Below are 15,493 nucleotides of genomic sequence, written 5' to 3'. Positions count from 1 at the left end.
TCGTCGTCATCATTAATTACTTACTTAAATATGTGTTTCAACGGTGATGATACTACATAAAGATGACGACTTATAATATTTATTATTAATTATTATAATTATTATGATTATTATTCACACTGGAAATAAAGCGTGGAGAATTTATAATGAAAGGAAAACAAAAAGTTTATTAGTGTGCAGTTTGTATTTATTTCTTCATTTATTATATTATTGATTAATATTAATTAATATGTTTAATAATATCGTGGCCGTGCTTATCGGTTGAGTGCGTGGAACGAAACTGAAGAGTCATCCCGAGGGAGGAGGGAATGGTTACAAATTATAATAATGATTTTCTTCTTGATGATAATGATGATGAACAAGTGATTTTCATTTCATTGAAGAGGTAGAACCAAATGCGGATTTATTACTACTATGGCTTCCCTGCTGTTTGGAGGAACAGGCCCTTTGCTGGAGTTGGAGGGCGTAGAGGCATTCCTCCAGACAACCAAGGGTCGCTTGGGCGGTCGCTTTGAGCACTAGGACTTCTCCGTCCGTACACTTCATGGTGGGACCTATGACAAAAAGAGTACATTTGAGTACAACGAAGGCAAAATGCTTGTAACTCTGAAACTGTGCATATGTGCATTGGGAAGTTACAAAAGTCATCCCCGCAAGTCGTACCAACTTTGCGCCCCTTCATCCCCTTAAATTGCCTTTTTACTTTTGTCCCAGTTTGTGCAAATGTCATGACCATGACCCAACTTCCTCAAGTTTACACACAGTTTTAAAATGACAGAATAAATGTTCATTTACCAGAAATAGGAAACCTATCGATACATCCGGCCACGTCGGATGCGGCGTTTTCCGCTTTCGTCAACCAGTCGGTGACTTGGGAGAAGGCGTCTAAAATTGAGGCATTTGTGGGAACAATAAGACCACCCGAACCTTCGCGTAGGCCACTATTAGTCTGACAATTAATAATGAATCGAAATATTAAACTTACTGAATTACCACAATACTAAATGCATATTTATTAAGTAATCAACCTGCGATAATGCTTGAGAATGGAGTTCGGCGACTACTCTGAGCCTCGTAATCCACTCTTGTCTCTCCTTGGCGTCGACGGCCCTCAACTTGTAGAGGTCACCAGAAGCAGCGTGGACAACAAAGGTGTGCGAGTCTTCCTCTGAGGGGGAAATAACCGCTCCTGCGAGATGGAGGCAACCTCTGGGTCGAGATCCGCGAACTTCGCCCTCCGTCTAAACAATCAAGTGCAAAATTAAAATTTATCACACCAACAGCTACCCCCACAATATGATGTATATAATACTCACCACATGATACTCCAACGTTCCTTTGTCCGGGTGGAGAACAAACCAACGAAACTGCAACAATTACATGATCAAATAAACTTTGTTAAATGACAGTTCAACTTTTTCTCTAGACAGTTTTTTCTCTCTCGCTTTTCTCTTTTTCCCGTTCGAGTCAAACCATCGTTTCACAAATTGCAAATACATATTTACAACAAATTTCCAGCAATAAAATTAACTACTTAAAATCATCATCATCTAACTATTATTATCTAAGTTAAAATATATTTGTATAAAATGAAAGGATGTCGAATATTTCCTGTAAATTTGATAGTGGTGAAAGGAAGGAGTTGAAACTCGTGGATGAGTTCACAAGCAGCATAATAATTCACATTAATTATAATTCGGTCATTTTATTGTTGAAGTTGAGCAAAGCCTGGCTGATTGGAAAATTGGGAAACTTGGTGAATGGTTTGATGAGTTCAAAAAGGGCTTCATTCACAGAAAGATATAAACTGTTTCTTGAGTAAATTCTCCGTAATTATCGTAAATAATAATGTTGGTCATACCTGCCACCCCTTCATGACGTTGGTATACTTATTCAACTGTCCTTCATAGTGTTGCCGCAACTTAAGCTCCGACATGGCGAGGTAAAGGTCACGGAGAGAGGTCGAAGAAGTCACACCACGCCGTCGTCACGTCCACATCGTCGTGTTAATTAATGGTCTGCGAGTGACGATAATTGGATTATTTGATGGTATGGTTCCACCCGAATGTCAATATCGGGGCGAGCTGAGATCACCCGCTAACACCAGAGAAGAGTCTCACTCCCTTGACAAGAGTGTAATTTAGTAATAACGAACGAACGGATGGGTATGGCGACAAAAATTACGACGCCATGACCGTGTCGAAACATTACCTTGTCGTAACCCTCCTTGTCGACATAGTCGTTGTGACCTTGGCGCTACAACCATCACCACCCGGGGATTTGAGGGTAGTTGGGAAGACGGAGAATGCCGTTTTTGTCCAGTGGACTCCTCCCAGTGGTGGGGGTGCGGTGAGGGGTTATCGAGCCGTGGCCACACCGATAAAATCGTATGGAGAGGTAGGCAATTGAATCTCATTTATAGATAAGCTGGTCATCAGGAATCATCTCTTAATTATTGTACTGTTTTTGTTTTAGAATTTGGGTCCTGTCAGATCGTGGGAATGGTTGCAGCCAGGTCTAGTCTCGTCGTCGTTTATTACTCTTTCCCCCGCGACCCAGTATACATTAAGTCTTACAAGTTTGGGAGAGAACGGTGAAGTCAGCAGCCCCACCATGGTCACCACTTGGACTCGAATTGGAATCCCGGAAGCCCCACCTACGCCAAGCTTAGAGTGGCAGCAGGGACAACGGATGGGGATCAGTTTATCACCTGCAAAGAGTATACATCTTTTAAAATTAATTCTGTATTTTGATACAAAAACTTTCATTTTACAAAAAATGTTTACATTTTCAGGCAATTTAAACGGTCCCATCTCATTTTATCGATTGGCGTTAGTCGATGAACGTGGTTTCTTTAATAAGGACTCTCTCGTCGGGTGGGAGGAAGGAACTCAGCTTCATCTCCTTTATTATATTGCTGCCCAGTGGGACGACCCCTCTGACCTACCGTACTCCTTCACTCTCGGGGATGGCGACAGGCTGGGAGGTTACTATAACGGGCCACTCCCGTCCCACGGGCATTGGCACCCTGCGCTTGGGTTGGGTTCCACGTGGGAGAACGTAACCAAGATCCAGTACTCACCAACGGGACATTACCAACATTCACACATCACCCTTTCCAGTAAGTCTTTGTGACGCATGTATTCACGTCACCTTTGCGAACTATAGGTTTTTTGAGGGGCTCTCAACCTGTAGTCTAGTGATTGATTGATAATTGCCATCTTTAAGTAATTTGGGTTTACCCTGCTTTTTAGATGACCAGCGAGCCCAAGAGGTCGTTACTGTGGAAGACGGCGGTGTCGTGACTGGACTCTGGATCGCGATTGGAGCCACATCCATCATCCTCCTTCTAGTTTTAGGCGTGTTTCTCCTCCTTAAACTGAATCTCACGAGGGGAAAGTTATCCCGGAGAAGGAGTCGAAGGGAGGCGCACCCCTTAGCACAATCCTCCTCCTATAATCAACCGTCAACATCAGTATCGACCATTTCAGTCCCATACGCTGTAAGTTAAATACAAACAAAAACTCTTTTCCGCAAGTACGTAACATGTATAATTTTGTATTTGCAAAGACGAATGAATTTAATGACTGTGGCGGCTACACCCACTTATCATTCGTCCCTGAGGAAGAGGACTGGGGACGAAAGGCGCTGCTCGGTCTGGCTTCAATCGCCTGCATTCCTCGCGCAGGAATCGTCCTCCCACATTCAGACGAAGCTCGTGGTGGAGCTACTGGCGTGGAGGATATTCCCATAATTGCGAATGGGAAATTCGGCCCTATTTTTGCCTCTTTGCTTCAAGACCGTCACCCTGTTCAGCTCTTTCAGTTGACCATTCCTTCTAAAGTAGGAAACGGTGGTAGCAGGTAGGAATCCAGTGTTTCTGTAACTGATAAGTTTTCCTAATACAAAGATTGTTCCACAACAGTTCTTGGGACGAGGCTTCTTTTCGAGCTTTAAACTCTCTCCTGCTTCCCTCATCCCATGTGAACGTGACCTCTCTTAGCGGCTTTCTCCAAACGGAGGGATATCTCTACCTTGTTATCCCAGGGGAAGGAACCCCCCTGAAGACGGAGCTCCACCGGACAAGGAGCGGCGAGGGGTCGAGGAGTTCGCAGGCTCTTCTTCTTTGTGCCATGGGAGTGGCGGAAGGCTTGTTCCACCTTCACTCGTACAATGTAATGTACAAATTAACAAATTCTCATTCCTAACATTGACAGCAATTATAATTATTGGTGTTCTCCCCTTTTTCTATGCAGTTAACCCACGGTGAGTTGTGTTCATGGTCTGTGGTGCTCCCTTACCAGGATGACTGGGCCAATCCAAAACTGACTGGATTTAGTATTCTAGCAGCCAACCCGGTGAACAAAGTATGTCAAGTGAAATAACTATTCTCTAAAAAATGTATGACTACTAACAATGCACATGTCAGACATGTTTCGCACGGATCTTGTTGAAACCAGCACTAAAATATCAAGGAACTAAACACAAACAATAGTTAGTATGACATTTGAGCACTTCTGCAGAATTCGTGAAATGGCGAAGGTTTTAAGTTAGAGAACACGCGTATTTTCACCATGCGAAACTATACGGCCGCTTTCCGATTTTCCCCTGCGCTTCTCTTCGCCAGGTCATCCGTTTTCACTCAAAATTGAATTAATTAATTTCCTAACCAAGTTCTCATCCGATTTTTTATATTTGGATTTGACACAATTTTTGAACCTTTTTAATATTTAACATAAAAATTAAGTTGCTATCATTGGAATTTTTTAAGAATTTGTTGAGATTTCAGAATAGTGGATTCGATTTTCCTTTTTTCACATTGCATATTTATATTTGTAAACTTATTTATATATTAGACCATAAAAAACCAAATATACCTAGTTCCCTATGTGTGATAAGGGCTAACATTACACAAAGTCATAAGATTTTTGTCATCAAAATCTTTAAAGCACGCCAAGGGAATAAATAGAAACATCGAATGTATTATTCTGAAACAATTTTGAAAAATAATATCCACTTATAAGTTAGTCGAATCCATTTTAAATATTAAAAAGTGCTCAAAAATTATGTAAAGTCCAAATATAAAAAATCGGATGAGAACTTGGTTAGGAAATTAATTAATTCAATTTTGAGCGAAAACGGATGACCTCGCGAAGAGAAGCGCAGGAGAAAAGCGGAGAGGTGAACTCCATATAGTTTCGCATGGTGAAAATACGCATTTTCGCCAACTTAAAACGTTCGCCATTTCGCGAATTCTGCAGAAGTGCTCAAATTTCATACTAACTATTGTTTGTGTTTAGTTCCTTGAGATTTTAGTGCTAGTTTCAACAAGATCCGTGCGAAACATGTCTGACATGTGCATTGTAAGTTTGGTTTTCATTTAAAGGAACGCGACCGCAACCGATGGATCTCCGTAGAGCAGCTTCACTCGAGAACGGCACCTCCATCCGATGCTTGGTCGTTTGGTGTCCTCCTTTGGGAAATCGCCACTTTGGGTGCCACCCCGCTTCATGAGATTAAAACGGAGGACATTAAACGAAGAGTGGAACGGGGAGCGAGGCCGCCACAGTTGGAAACGTTCGGCGACGGCCTCTACCAACTTATGCTCTCCTGCTGGCAGATTGACAAAGAGGAGCGGCCAGACCCGGAGACATTAGCTTGCACGTTGCATGAACTCCTACCAACGGCGAATGTAAGTACTGTCAGCAAAAGACAGGGAATGTACATTAACGCAAAGATTGAAAACTGCAAATTTTGGTGCAGAACCTTTTAAAAATTTAAAAGACATGGATTTAGATTTTTCACTGGGCATGAAATGATTCATGGGATTAACTTGGCTCGTAAATTTTTGCAAACGTTATGCAAATATTACAATGCACAATGTAGAAATATACACAGTTCCAAAGCTTGGTGTTAATGAATTATCTCAATAATTTAATTTACGCACTTGTTAATGATTGTCATTATTATTAAATACAATTGTGTTCACAGGACGAGTTAGGAATCTGGGACTCTTTCAAGTGGCCACCATACATTGAATCTCTAGAGTTTCTCCCAAGTACAAAGTGATCAACGATGTGACATTGAAAAGAAGGACGCTCTCTTACAAAACGAAACAGAAATTAGAAATACACACAAAATAATCGTTAAAAGTATTATACAAATACACCATTTCACTCCCTCCTCTCCAGAACATATATCTCATAGTGAAGGATTATACGCCACCTTTATAATGCAACAAATGTAAATTTTGTACTATGGGTTTATCAACTGCTTCGACAAAATTACGAGATTGATTGTGCTCAGGTATAACTTCACAAAGTTTACACAAATTGTGGCATGAAATTCCTCACCATTTATAAACATTCCGATCCAAACCAAACCATATACTTATTTACTTAAATAACTCTTGCCGAACCGAAAAAGTACCTTGTTTTGTTCTGAATCACAATCACAACACCTTTTTACTTTTTTATGATTACATGATTTTATATAAATATATTAACAATAAAGAGACAAGATTAATTTACAAATTGAGATTCTTGACTTATTTAATTAGCTGCATTTAACTGGTTGAGAATATTGGTCATTTTTATAAAACATTTTATTACTTGTTTCCTGTATAAAAATAGTATTAAGACTACGACATTATAATTTGGAGTAGTTTACGTGGTAACTTACTTATCTAAGATATCTGTACTGCTAAAATAATCACGCACAATTTAGCAACAATGACAGAAAATATGAGCATCATACTCTAGTGGACTTATGTTTCAGCAATTTTTTATCACAGGTTTGTTATAAGTAAAGCACATAATGTTCATTAATTGATTCTGTTCTGTATTTCAGTTCTTGTGCAACTTGAGATCGATGTTTGGCAGACAATTCAGACCAATCAGTTCATTAATAGCATAATATAGTCGCGACTGAGGTTGATATTCACTTGCAATTGATTCGAGTAATTTTAAAGTCAGTCTGCATTTTCATTTTCTGTACTTAAATTAAGCAGAATTAATCCGCCATGGTTAGCATATTAAATCTCGCCACATTGACATCATCGTCAATTTCTTCCTCTCCGTAGTCAAAAAGGTCAACCTCTTCTCCAATAAGCGTTCCGAGATAGGATGTCATAACAGAGATCATCTCCTTGATCGTGGGGCTTACTTCATTCCGGATCGCTTGCATACGATCACGCGCTTTCCCCACGATATCGACCCTGTCACCCACGATGAGGTTGGTCATCTGACGAAGTATGGGCTTAAGTCGATCGAAAAAGGGGAAGATCTGAGTTTCAATTACGGCATGATCTTCTGGGTTAAGCAGGGCTGTCAGGGAGCAGACGGCGAGAACGAGCTGGATAACATGTTAAAAAATATACAATTAAGATTGTACTTACACTATGCAAGTTTTGGTGCAACAAAAACCGGGACAAATTAAAAAATATATATATTGGAATCATGAAGGGATGTACTATGAGTGGGGTCTGTTTCAAAAATATGCCTAGCAGATTTTTTTGGAAATTTTTTTGCCAACTTTAGCATGACTCATCAAAGGGCTTATTTTAAATTAATATTTTGCTTGCCTCCATCTCGAACCGCTCCTTCATTTCATTATCCGTAAATGGGTATCCCTCCACAGCGAGACAGATGTTGCTCAAGACCGTGTTCATGCTAGTTCCGAGCATGGCGCGGGCTGAAATTCGTTTTAGCCCGAGGAGACACTGTATTTTCTCTTTATAATTTTGTGAAATCTTCACTGCCCATGACAGAGCGATCACCACTTCGTCCTGACAATTGAATAATAATAATGTTTTGAACAATAATTATAAAATTGAGAAAGCAAATTTTAATACAAATTTTAATACCAGAATACTATGACTTTGCGTCCGACTCTTTACTCCAACCAAATACATTGCGAAATCATAGTTTTGAAAGATACAGCCTAACCCGAACGCAGCATTCCAGCGATTCTGCAAAATAATTTATTCAAATTATTAACAAAGAATACAAGATCTATAATGTCTTCATGTCTTTCAATTACTTTGTAATCTTGACCCGTTCCGATTTGTTCTAGCAAGTCGTACACAAGATTCACACAAAGCTGAAATATCACCACGGCTTCCTCATCGGTGCCGTGTCCGGGTGGACACATCATTGTAAAGACGTTGCCACAAGCGCGATATCCATTATACCGACCCTATAATTAATTAAGAATTATTACATTATTTATGTTTCTTTACTAATAAGATTGTAATCATGCTTAACCAATTTGTTGACATATTTCGAAATCTGACTAATCATACCTTTATGATTCCTTGATTGATCAAGCCAGCGAACTCAATCACTTTCTTCACAACCGCGTTGGAAATTGGTCTGTTACTCGCCAAGATCGTCTGAGACATTTCGGCCAAGGCCCACGACCAGTTTGCCCTCACAATAGTGGGCTGGATTGGCGTGGGGAGAAGGCGCAGGTTCTTGAATCCAGATATGAACACGGTATCTATTATTCTCGGTGTACTGATCATTCTTTCAATATGTAACAGTTTCCCCATTGTACGACCCGCTTGTGCTGCGACACGCGCTGCGCTGTACCGATTGGGGTTGGTCGGTTCGTAGTGGAAATCGAGTACTTTATTGACAACGAGAAATAATAAGTCCGGCTAAAACATGAGAAAGAATTATTAAAATATGTATCTATATCTCATTCGCAATGCCAATCATCAATTGGAAGCTGTGCAAATATTGCAAAATTGGTAATGAAAACGAGCTGACTTGCTCGAGGGAGTTTAAAAGGCGTGTGTGCCTCTTACTTTGTTTGCCAACTACATGGTAGTTATTTTAGAGCTAAAAATGTCTTATCGACCAACTTACTATAATCAAAGCATCAAAACCAGGCCCAATTTCCCCACAAATATCAAGGAAGGCACACTCCAACTCCGGGTCCTTAATAAACGTCAGGTAACTTGACAGAGCGAGGGTTCGACTGAGTACTTTATTCATATCCAGAGTGACCTCTGCAAATAAGAAGACGACACGTTTTAATTACCGAATGATTCACACTTATTATGCATTATTCTGGGTGATTATTTCTTTACCTCCGCCTGTCTCCGAGTGGAACTTTTCGATAGCTCTGAAGCCCATCTGGATGGCGTTGAGGCACTTGATGCACCCGACTTCTGGCAAGACTTGTAAGGAGCTGTTGACTATATTATTGAGAGTTCCAGGAGAACGAGCTACATTTTTCAACAAGGTATCCGCCATATCGATAACGGTTTCCAAAGTGTAGAACAGTTCGGACGTGGTAAGTGCCGCGTAGATATTCGCTATGTTCTTGAAGCAAACCTTCATCAACGGCGATCTCACATAATCCACTTTAAAAATTCCAGACTCAATCGAATTCCGTTCCAAGATCTTGATCAGGGAATAAGTTATTGCAAAATGTGGAGGAAGACTTATATCAGTGATAAACTCAGTTATTGGCGTCGTCAACATGATCTCCATTCGGCAAGAGAGGTTATGTGCATAATAATTCAGCGCCTGAACACCAACGGGCTGCAATATGGCTGGGTTCAGAGGATCCCCTGCATTTACGACGAAAGGTGTCCCGAACGTGGAATAGAATGGAGGTGGCGGCAGTCCTTGGTGGCCAAAAAGGTAAATGTCCCCAAATTCCATGGGAGGTGGGGGTGGTGGAAGGCCAATGGCTGGACCCATTGGTACTAAAAGAAGAAAAGAAAAATTAGTCTACTACTACAGAACTACTTTGTACAATAAAAACACCTAATAAAATTAGCAAAGAAGATCAGCAACAAAAATTTGCCAACTTTGCAAATCTGATATGAAATATGTGCAAACTTCACTAATATATAAATCCCCCTTGTTTACCAAGTTATTCTGCAAATTCTACAAATTTTGTTCACGTCATGATGAAAAGTTACAAAATGTACTTACTAAATGGCTGAACGTAGTATGAGGGCACATAGACGACGGCAGGCTGCATCATTGGATGATGACCAGGAAGACTCGTAGGAATCGGAACGGTAGCCTGCATCGGGACCCCATTGATGAAATATGGATTATTCATCCTGACTCTGTACTACTCTATCAGATAACCGCTTATCTTCTTCTACCAAATTCTACCACGTGCGAGACAGGAGACTCTTCAAACCGAAGCGAAAATAGAAAACTACAATTTCCCCAACTACGATTTACAGTAAATTTCAACCCCCACGACTAATTATGAAATAGTTTTTGTGACAAGACGATTAGAATTAATTAAAGTGGTGGCTGGCTGAGGAAGAAATTGTGGAGAGCGACTAACTCTCTCATCAGCAGGTCAAACCTCGAATGAATCACCACCAACCATCGCACGTTGAAAGCGAGAGCGATGCCTCAACGTGCCTCAACTCAATCTCGCCGACGGAGAAGGGCCGTGCGCAAAGATTGTGGTGGATTTGCTTGCGAGGGGACATAAGGTCATATTTCAGCATAATATTAGCCAAGGGTACATAGGTCACCACTGGGGTCAAAGTCAAATTATACGAAAATCAGTCACATTCTTTGTGTACTGTCCCAAATCCAGCAGAATCAGAAACCACCACCACCACTGAATCTGGAAATTTCTAAAAAAAAAAATATTGGCAAAATTGCGGATTAAGTTTGCCAAAATTAAATTCTCGGCATTTTTTGTGAAATGGACAAAATTAAAAAATGGGGATCTAATTGCTTTTAACTTTTGGCCATTAACTTTGCAAAGTGAGTCTTGGAAATTTTTTAAACTCTCAAGTTGTGAAAGTATAAATTGTCCATGATAGCTTTTTTTATGATTTTTATGATTACTAATTATTGAATTTTCTTAATATCAATTTGTCGAGGAAAGGAAGAAGAAATCAAGTATTTTAGTATTGCATTAATTCATATCGTATTTGACAACAATCGACAATTTTTATTTTTTTTAAGTTAATTACAAATTAAGAACTAGTAGATATTTTATTTCAATAAAATCTGGTCTGCACTCTGGTCAATTGCTGCTAATTGAGACTAATTTAAAAAGAAAATTTATAAGGTGATCAGAAGATGAGAGTTAGTAAATAGCAGCAGCTCAGCAGAAGACAGATTAATAAAGTACATATCGATTTTTTAAACGGAGATGATAAGTACATCACGATTAACGTCATATAATTTGCGATATATATGTGTGTAGATATTTTGTATATATAATAATTGCATTGGATTACAATATTTTCTTAATTATTAGCGAGAGCGGAGAACGAAGACGGGCGAACGAGCGTTTTCAATTTTAATTTAATAATAATTGCGACGAGGGCGATAATGGGCGAGGACTATGTGACGATGAATATTATGCTCTGTTGACGTTGATTTGACTGGACTTTGTGAATTAACTACGGAAATAATTCTTAAATAAATAAGAAACAAATTATGATCGTTACTCGGGAGTGAGGACTACGTGAATTTAAATAAGCTATTATTTTTGTGGTTGGTGAGATGATGACGACGACCCATCGTCTGACGACGGCGGCGGTGGTGGGGATGGATCACGATTGCGTTGTTTTAAATTATCCAAGTATTCCTGCTGCGATACTGCGAGGACTTGCGCCATCAAACCGGCGTCTTCCCATTCGTTCATGCCTAAAACAAGGTAATAATTTGCGTTTTATAATGAGTTAGTTAGGATAATAGCAAAACTTAAAAAATTGGAAAAGTCACCAAACAGCAAATAATTTAGTTATAAAATATTGTTTATAATTACCGAAAAGTTCCGGAGGCAACTGATTAATAAACGAGGACGTTTCTAATAATTGAAAATTATGGGAATCCGTCGCCGTTCCCGTGGGACTTTTTGGTGGGGATTTTGAGGGTGGTGGTCGACTCGGTCCTGGGAGTGAAGGGGGAGGAGATAATCGAGAAGGTGAATGTTTAAAGGACGGAGGAGGTTCTCCCCGGAAAGGAGAACCCAGCGGAGAAATGTTCGCCCCACCACTTTGAGACGTCTTGCTGCTCATCTTGACTCGTGGTGACCTCACTTCCGAGGACGAGGCAGAAGTGGACGTAGCTGAGGAAGAGGAAGTTGCCGTCGTGGGGGAACGCTATCCGGGGAAATAACAGACCAGTTAATCAATTAGGCTTATCTACGTGGAGGCGTATTCGCCATGTATGCACAAATTTAATAATCACAATCACTCACCACTGCTCTGTTCCTCCGCTCATTGTCCTTCAACCATTGTAGATAACTTTCTCTTGCGACTTGTTCTTCCAGCGCTTCGTTTGTTGCCTCCCAGTCCGTAGCGCGGAGCTTGTCTTCCAACATTGCCTGTTCGATGAGCATGTCCTCACTTTGACGGGTCGCCTCCTTCACGACGTTCTTATCCGCGAGGCCAGGAATGTGACCGGGGAGGCCGAGACCGACCCCGACGGTTGCCTGGAAAATATATTAATATAATTACAAATTGATAAATTATGATTAACTTAATTATTTGAGATGGTGAAGATGCTACCTTGTACGGATCAACCAAACTGTTGTAGTGAACTCCACGATGATAGGAAAGCCGAATTGGTTCGTTGTCAGATTGGTTCGTCCCATGAAAAATGTTGATTGGATCTGTTTTTTGTCGTTAATTAGAAAAGTTTAATCAAGAAACTGACAATTTTTTTTGTCGCATTAAATTCTTACCTGTACTGTAGCAAAATACTTCAATGGTTCGATTGTACATTTCACTCATTGCTTGAATCTCGATGTGATTGCCATGAACATATTCTAACCGTTTCCGGTTTACGTAGTGGTTAAAATCCTCCGTGACGTATTGGGAATAGTAATCTCCGTTGGCGGCCTATGAAGAATTAAATTATTATTAATTAACTAATTTGTTAGCTAATTATTTACTTAATTAAACTTCTCACAATGTAGTCCATGCAATGCTTCCGTACAACGGTGTGCATCTCTTGATCTCCATAAACTTGATCGGACACAGCTCTAAATAGACAAGCACCATCCTCCCCCATCTTTTTGATAATGTAGCCCTTCTTCCGCATCTTTTTTTCGAATCGGCGCTCACGCTGGTAAACACAACAAAAATATAATTAATTGATAAGTCATCAACTTTGCTAAATATTAGTAATAATAATAAGTTAAGCCCCCACCTCGGCCCACTCCTCCTCCGAAAGTTGCGAATGAGGCTGCGCCTCGTACTCGTCCTCAGAATTATACGCCACTTCAGGACTAGATGACATATTTGGGAGACCCTGACAGATCGCGTCGGGCAGGACTTGTGGCGCTGGCGACGAGACGGAAACGTTCGGCGATCCCGGATTTGGCGACGATGTTCCCGACGAGCGACCATGGTCCCCGCCACGGTCAAGGCGGCTATGTTTTGATCTTGACGAGCACCGAAGTGGGAGTGGGTGAGTAGCATGGGAGTGGTGGTGGGCGTTAATGGCGTTGTTGACATGTCTCCGCTTGGTCCCGAGGAGCGCGATTGGGTGTGGATTGGGAGACTCGACGTCATACTGGGCCTGTTGGGAGGCACGCTTCTCTTCTCGAGTATTCCCAAGGCTGAGGTTTAGATTGTGCGATAAGTTCTGACTAGACCATAACTGAGATGAGGGGGAGGACGTTCCGTATAAACGGTCAGGGTTCAAACTCAAGCTCTCCGGCTGCAAAAAGAGGAAAAAATACGTTTTATTATTACTTCTAGTTTATTATTCAATCCTGTTCCTTATTTTATTGGATATCGATCAGCACATAAAGAACGTGTTGATTGATTAAAATGTGTCCAGTTTATAGACTTATTTGTATATACGAAACTTTGCACTGTTACAATTATCTCGGATGATTTTCTAAAGTAGAACGTTAAATTAAAGACTAAATTTCTGTCCCACCTGAATTTGTGGCAGTACCAAAGGATGGGGAGGACGTGCGCCCCACCTCCATGATCACCACTGTCAGCCTCGCCATTCCCCCCACTTTTGGAAGAATTGCCTCCCTTCTTTTTCGTTAGAATGGTCATTCTCTGTTTATAATATCGACGTAAAAAACAGGACGAAAATCGGAGGCGAGGTGGTGGTGGTAATGAAGAAGATGTTACGAATACGCGACTTTCCACATTTGTCCCTGTAAGAGAAATTTTTAAAAAATTACGAAAAATTCATAATTTCTACATAAGTAAAAAAGTAAAAAATCACTCACACGTTGAAAGCACGACAGTCACGGTTTCGATCGTTTGTTCACTAAATTTAGTTAATATCAAACTCTCCTTGGACTAATTACTACTTCAAATTTAGATTTCTTATCAATTTTTCCCATCCAATTTTAAACTCATTGCCAAATTTCCAAATTTCTACGACCTCGCAAAAATCCGGAAACTTGGGCGATCACTAATTGCGTATGTCTGCTTGATTTTTACAAGTCTCTCCCTGCACCCTGTACGGACAAACAAAGGAACATAAAACGTTAATTACGTCACTCGAGTCAGTGGCGAGGCTGAGGCTAAAAACCCACTAAAAAAACCATCACCCAGAACAAAATCAGATACGGATTTCATTTCTACAACGACAATCTCGATTTTGTCACGATGGAGGGTGTGGTTTAAAAATACGTTTTTCCTCCTCGCCCTCACGTCACGTCCCGATAAGCGATTTTCCCATACCTCAAATAATTTCCCTAGGGTCAAGAAGACTCCGAAAACTTGCTGGGTGGGGTTGATGATGTGATGAAATCAAAATAGGCAACATGTAACCTTCCAGAGGGTAGGAAAATCTTGGTGAGAATGTCAATGGTTATAGGGCCCAAGGAAGAAGGAGACCATATGAGCAGTCAAGGTTTTCAGTCAAGGCAGAAAGGCCTTAACTACTAAATTTACTCCTAAATCTTGGTGAACAAGCCAAGTAAGCAGTAAGTAAGGACTTCTGAGAAGCGTCTCTGGGCCCCATCCAACGAGTCTCGAACCAGAGTCCAAACACTCGATTCGTATACAATCAAGATCATGAATGACACTCCGTTTAAGGTTACTCACACCAGGGGGAGTTATCACGAACTGTTCCACAAACGGGTAGGATTATCGTTCCGTAACAATTAGTTTTTCTGAAAAATTTTCCGAAAAAAGAAATTTAAAGTTTTTGCAGTCAGAAACATTACTTTTTTGATGGTGTGCAAAATTTCCGGGAGAAAGTTCCCATCTATATATCATACTGTACGTTTAGAGAGTGAGAGAGATGACGACTGTAGTATGAAATGTGAACAGGGTAGGTTATCATCGCATAAAAATTTTTCCGAAAAAAATATTCAGAAAAAAATAACAAATTTAGGAAATTTTTCCTTCCAGAAACATTACTTTTTTGAGTGGCGTGCAAAAATTTCCACGGGAGATAAAGCTGTCCAAATATTCATACGTTTCGCAGAGTGCGAGAGATGACGAACGACTGTATGAAATGTGACCGAGTTTTAAATAGTCATTTTTTGCTACCGATATTCGTTCTTT

General features: G+C 40.4%; 4 protein-coding genes across 5 annotated transcripts; 1 reads left to right on the top strand and 3 right to left on the bottom strand.

Moving 5' to 3' along the window:
- Positions 1 to 162: 162 nt before the first annotated feature.
- LOC110862933 (oxysterol-binding protein-related protein 11) lies at positions 163 to 2,085 on the bottom strand. Its single transcript, XM_022112145.2, has 5 exons — positions 1,862 to 2,085; positions 1,317 to 1,367; positions 1,029 to 1,241; positions 796 to 949; positions 163 to 554 (listed from the first exon to the last, which is right to left on the bottom strand). The coding sequence occupies exons 1-5, from the start codon at positions 1,934 to 1,936 to the stop codon at positions 370 to 372; spliced, it is 678 nt and encodes a 225-aa protein (XP_021967837.1). The 5' UTR covers positions 1,937 to 2,085; the 3' UTR covers positions 163 to 369.
- Positions 2,086 to 2,095: 10 nt separating this feature from the next.
- LOC110862931 (putative tyrosine-protein kinase Wsck) lies at positions 2,096 to 6,533 on the top strand. 2 transcript variants are annotated; one of them, XM_022112142.2, is made up of 9 exons: positions 2,096 to 2,397; positions 2,476 to 2,719; positions 2,795 to 3,121; positions 3,255 to 3,502; positions 3,571 to 3,863; positions 3,926 to 4,175; positions 4,257 to 4,367; positions 5,387 to 5,692; positions 5,992 to 6,533. In XM_022112142.2, exons 1-9 carry the CDS (start codon positions 2,191 to 2,193, stop codon positions 6,067 to 6,069), a joined length of 2,064 nt encoding a protein of 687 aa, XP_021967834.1. In that variant the 5' UTR covers positions 2,096 to 2,190; the 3' UTR covers positions 6,070 to 6,533. The 2 variants fall into 2 exon arrangements, with proteins under 2 accessions (XP_021967834.1, XP_035701865.1); XM_035845972.1 differs by having other exon boundaries at positions 5,369 to 5,692.
- LOC110862932 lies at positions 5,914 to 10,365 on the bottom strand. Its single transcript, XM_022112143.2, has 8 exons — positions 9,951 to 10,365; positions 9,095 to 9,718; positions 8,871 to 9,013; positions 8,303 to 8,659; positions 8,041 to 8,196; positions 7,865 to 7,969; positions 7,583 to 7,786; positions 5,914 to 7,353 (listed from the first exon to the last, which is right to left on the bottom strand). Exons 1-8 carry the CDS (start codon positions 10,081 to 10,083, stop codon positions 7,012 to 7,014), a joined length of 2,064 nt encoding a protein of 687 aa, XP_021967835.1. The 5' UTR covers positions 10,084 to 10,365; the 3' UTR covers positions 5,914 to 7,011.
- Positions 10,366 to 10,903: 538 nt separating this feature from the next.
- Positions 10,904 to 14,871, bottom strand: LOC110862934 (OTU domain-containing protein 5). The gene is made up of 10 exons (XM_022112146.2): positions 14,663 to 14,871; positions 14,203 to 14,436; positions 13,896 to 14,127; positions 13,158 to 13,670; positions 12,918 to 13,073; positions 12,691 to 12,847; positions 12,515 to 12,618; positions 12,205 to 12,438; positions 11,770 to 12,106; positions 10,904 to 11,648 (listed from the first exon to the last, which is right to left on the bottom strand). Exons 4-10 carry the CDS (start codon positions 13,245 to 13,247, stop codon positions 11,485 to 11,487), a joined length of 1,242 nt encoding a protein of 413 aa, XP_021967838.1. The 5' UTR covers positions 13,248 to 13,670; positions 13,896 to 14,127; positions 14,203 to 14,436; positions 14,663 to 14,871; the 3' UTR covers positions 10,904 to 11,484.
- Between the last annotated feature and the right edge of the window lie 622 nt (positions 14,872 to 15,493).

This window comes from Folsomia candida, unplaced genomic scaffold (genome assembly GCF_002217175.1).
Source record: "Folsomia candida strain VU population unplaced genomic scaffold, ASM221717v1 Fcan01_Sc088, whole genome shotgun sequence".
In the NCBI taxonomy this organism is placed as follows: domain Eukaryota; kingdom Metazoa; phylum Arthropoda; class Collembola; order Entomobryomorpha; family Isotomidae; genus Folsomia; species Folsomia candida.
This window is presented reverse-complemented; position numbering and strand designations above follow the sequence as displayed.

Excerpts from the sequence above, each read along its gene's own strand:
- LOC110862932 (XM_022112143.2), bottom strand. The coding sequence starts at position 10,083 with ATGAATAATCCATATTTCATCAATGGGGTCCCGATGCAGGCTACCGTT. Across the intron at positions 7,970-8,040 it reads GAACGGGTCAAGATTACAAA|AATCGCTGGAATGCTGCGTT; the intron begins GTAATTGAAAGA and ends ATTATTTTGCAG. Across the intron at positions 7,354-7,582 it reads AGGAGCGGTTCGAGATGGAG|CTCGTTCTCGCCGTCTGCTC; the intron begins GCAAGCAAAATA and ends CATGTTATCCAG.
- LOC110862933 (XM_022112145.2), bottom strand. The coding sequence starts at position 1,936 with ATGTCGGAGCTTAAGTTGCGGCAACACTATGAAGGACAGTTGAATAAG. Across the intron at positions 1,242-1,316 it reads GAACGTTGGAGTATCATGTG|ACGGAGGGCGAAGTTCGCGG; the intron begins GTGAGTATTATA and ends TTGATTGTTTAG. Across the intron at positions 950-1,028 it reads ATTCTCAAGCATTATCGCAG|ACTAATAGTGGCCTACGCGA; the intron begins GTTGATTACTTA and ends ATTAATTGTCAG.
- LOC110862931 (XM_035845972.1), top strand. The coding sequence starts at position 2,191 with ATGACCGTGTCGAAACATTACCTTGTCGTAACCCTCCTTGTCGACATA. Across the intron at positions 2,720-2,794 it reads CAGTTTATCACCTGCAAAGA|GCAATTTAAACGGTCCCATC; the intron begins GTATACATCTTT and ends TTACATTTTCAG. Across the intron at positions 4,368-5,368 it reads CAGCCAACCCGGTGAACAAA|TTTGGTTTTCATTTAAAGGA; the intron begins GTATGTCAAGTG and ends GTGCATTGTAAG.
- LOC110862934 (XM_022112146.2), bottom strand. The coding sequence starts at position 13,247 with ATGTCATCTAGTCCTGAAGTGGCGTATAATTCTGAGGACGAGTACGAG. Across the intron at positions 13,074-13,157 it reads CGGAGGAGGAGTGGGCCGAG|CGTGAGCGCCGATTCGAAAA; the intron begins GTGGGGGCTTAA and ends TGTGTTTACCAG. Across the intron at positions 12,107-12,204 it reads AGCGGAGGAACAGAGCAGTG|CGTTCCCCCACGACGGCAAC; the intron begins GTGAGTGATTGT and ends TTCCCCGGATAG.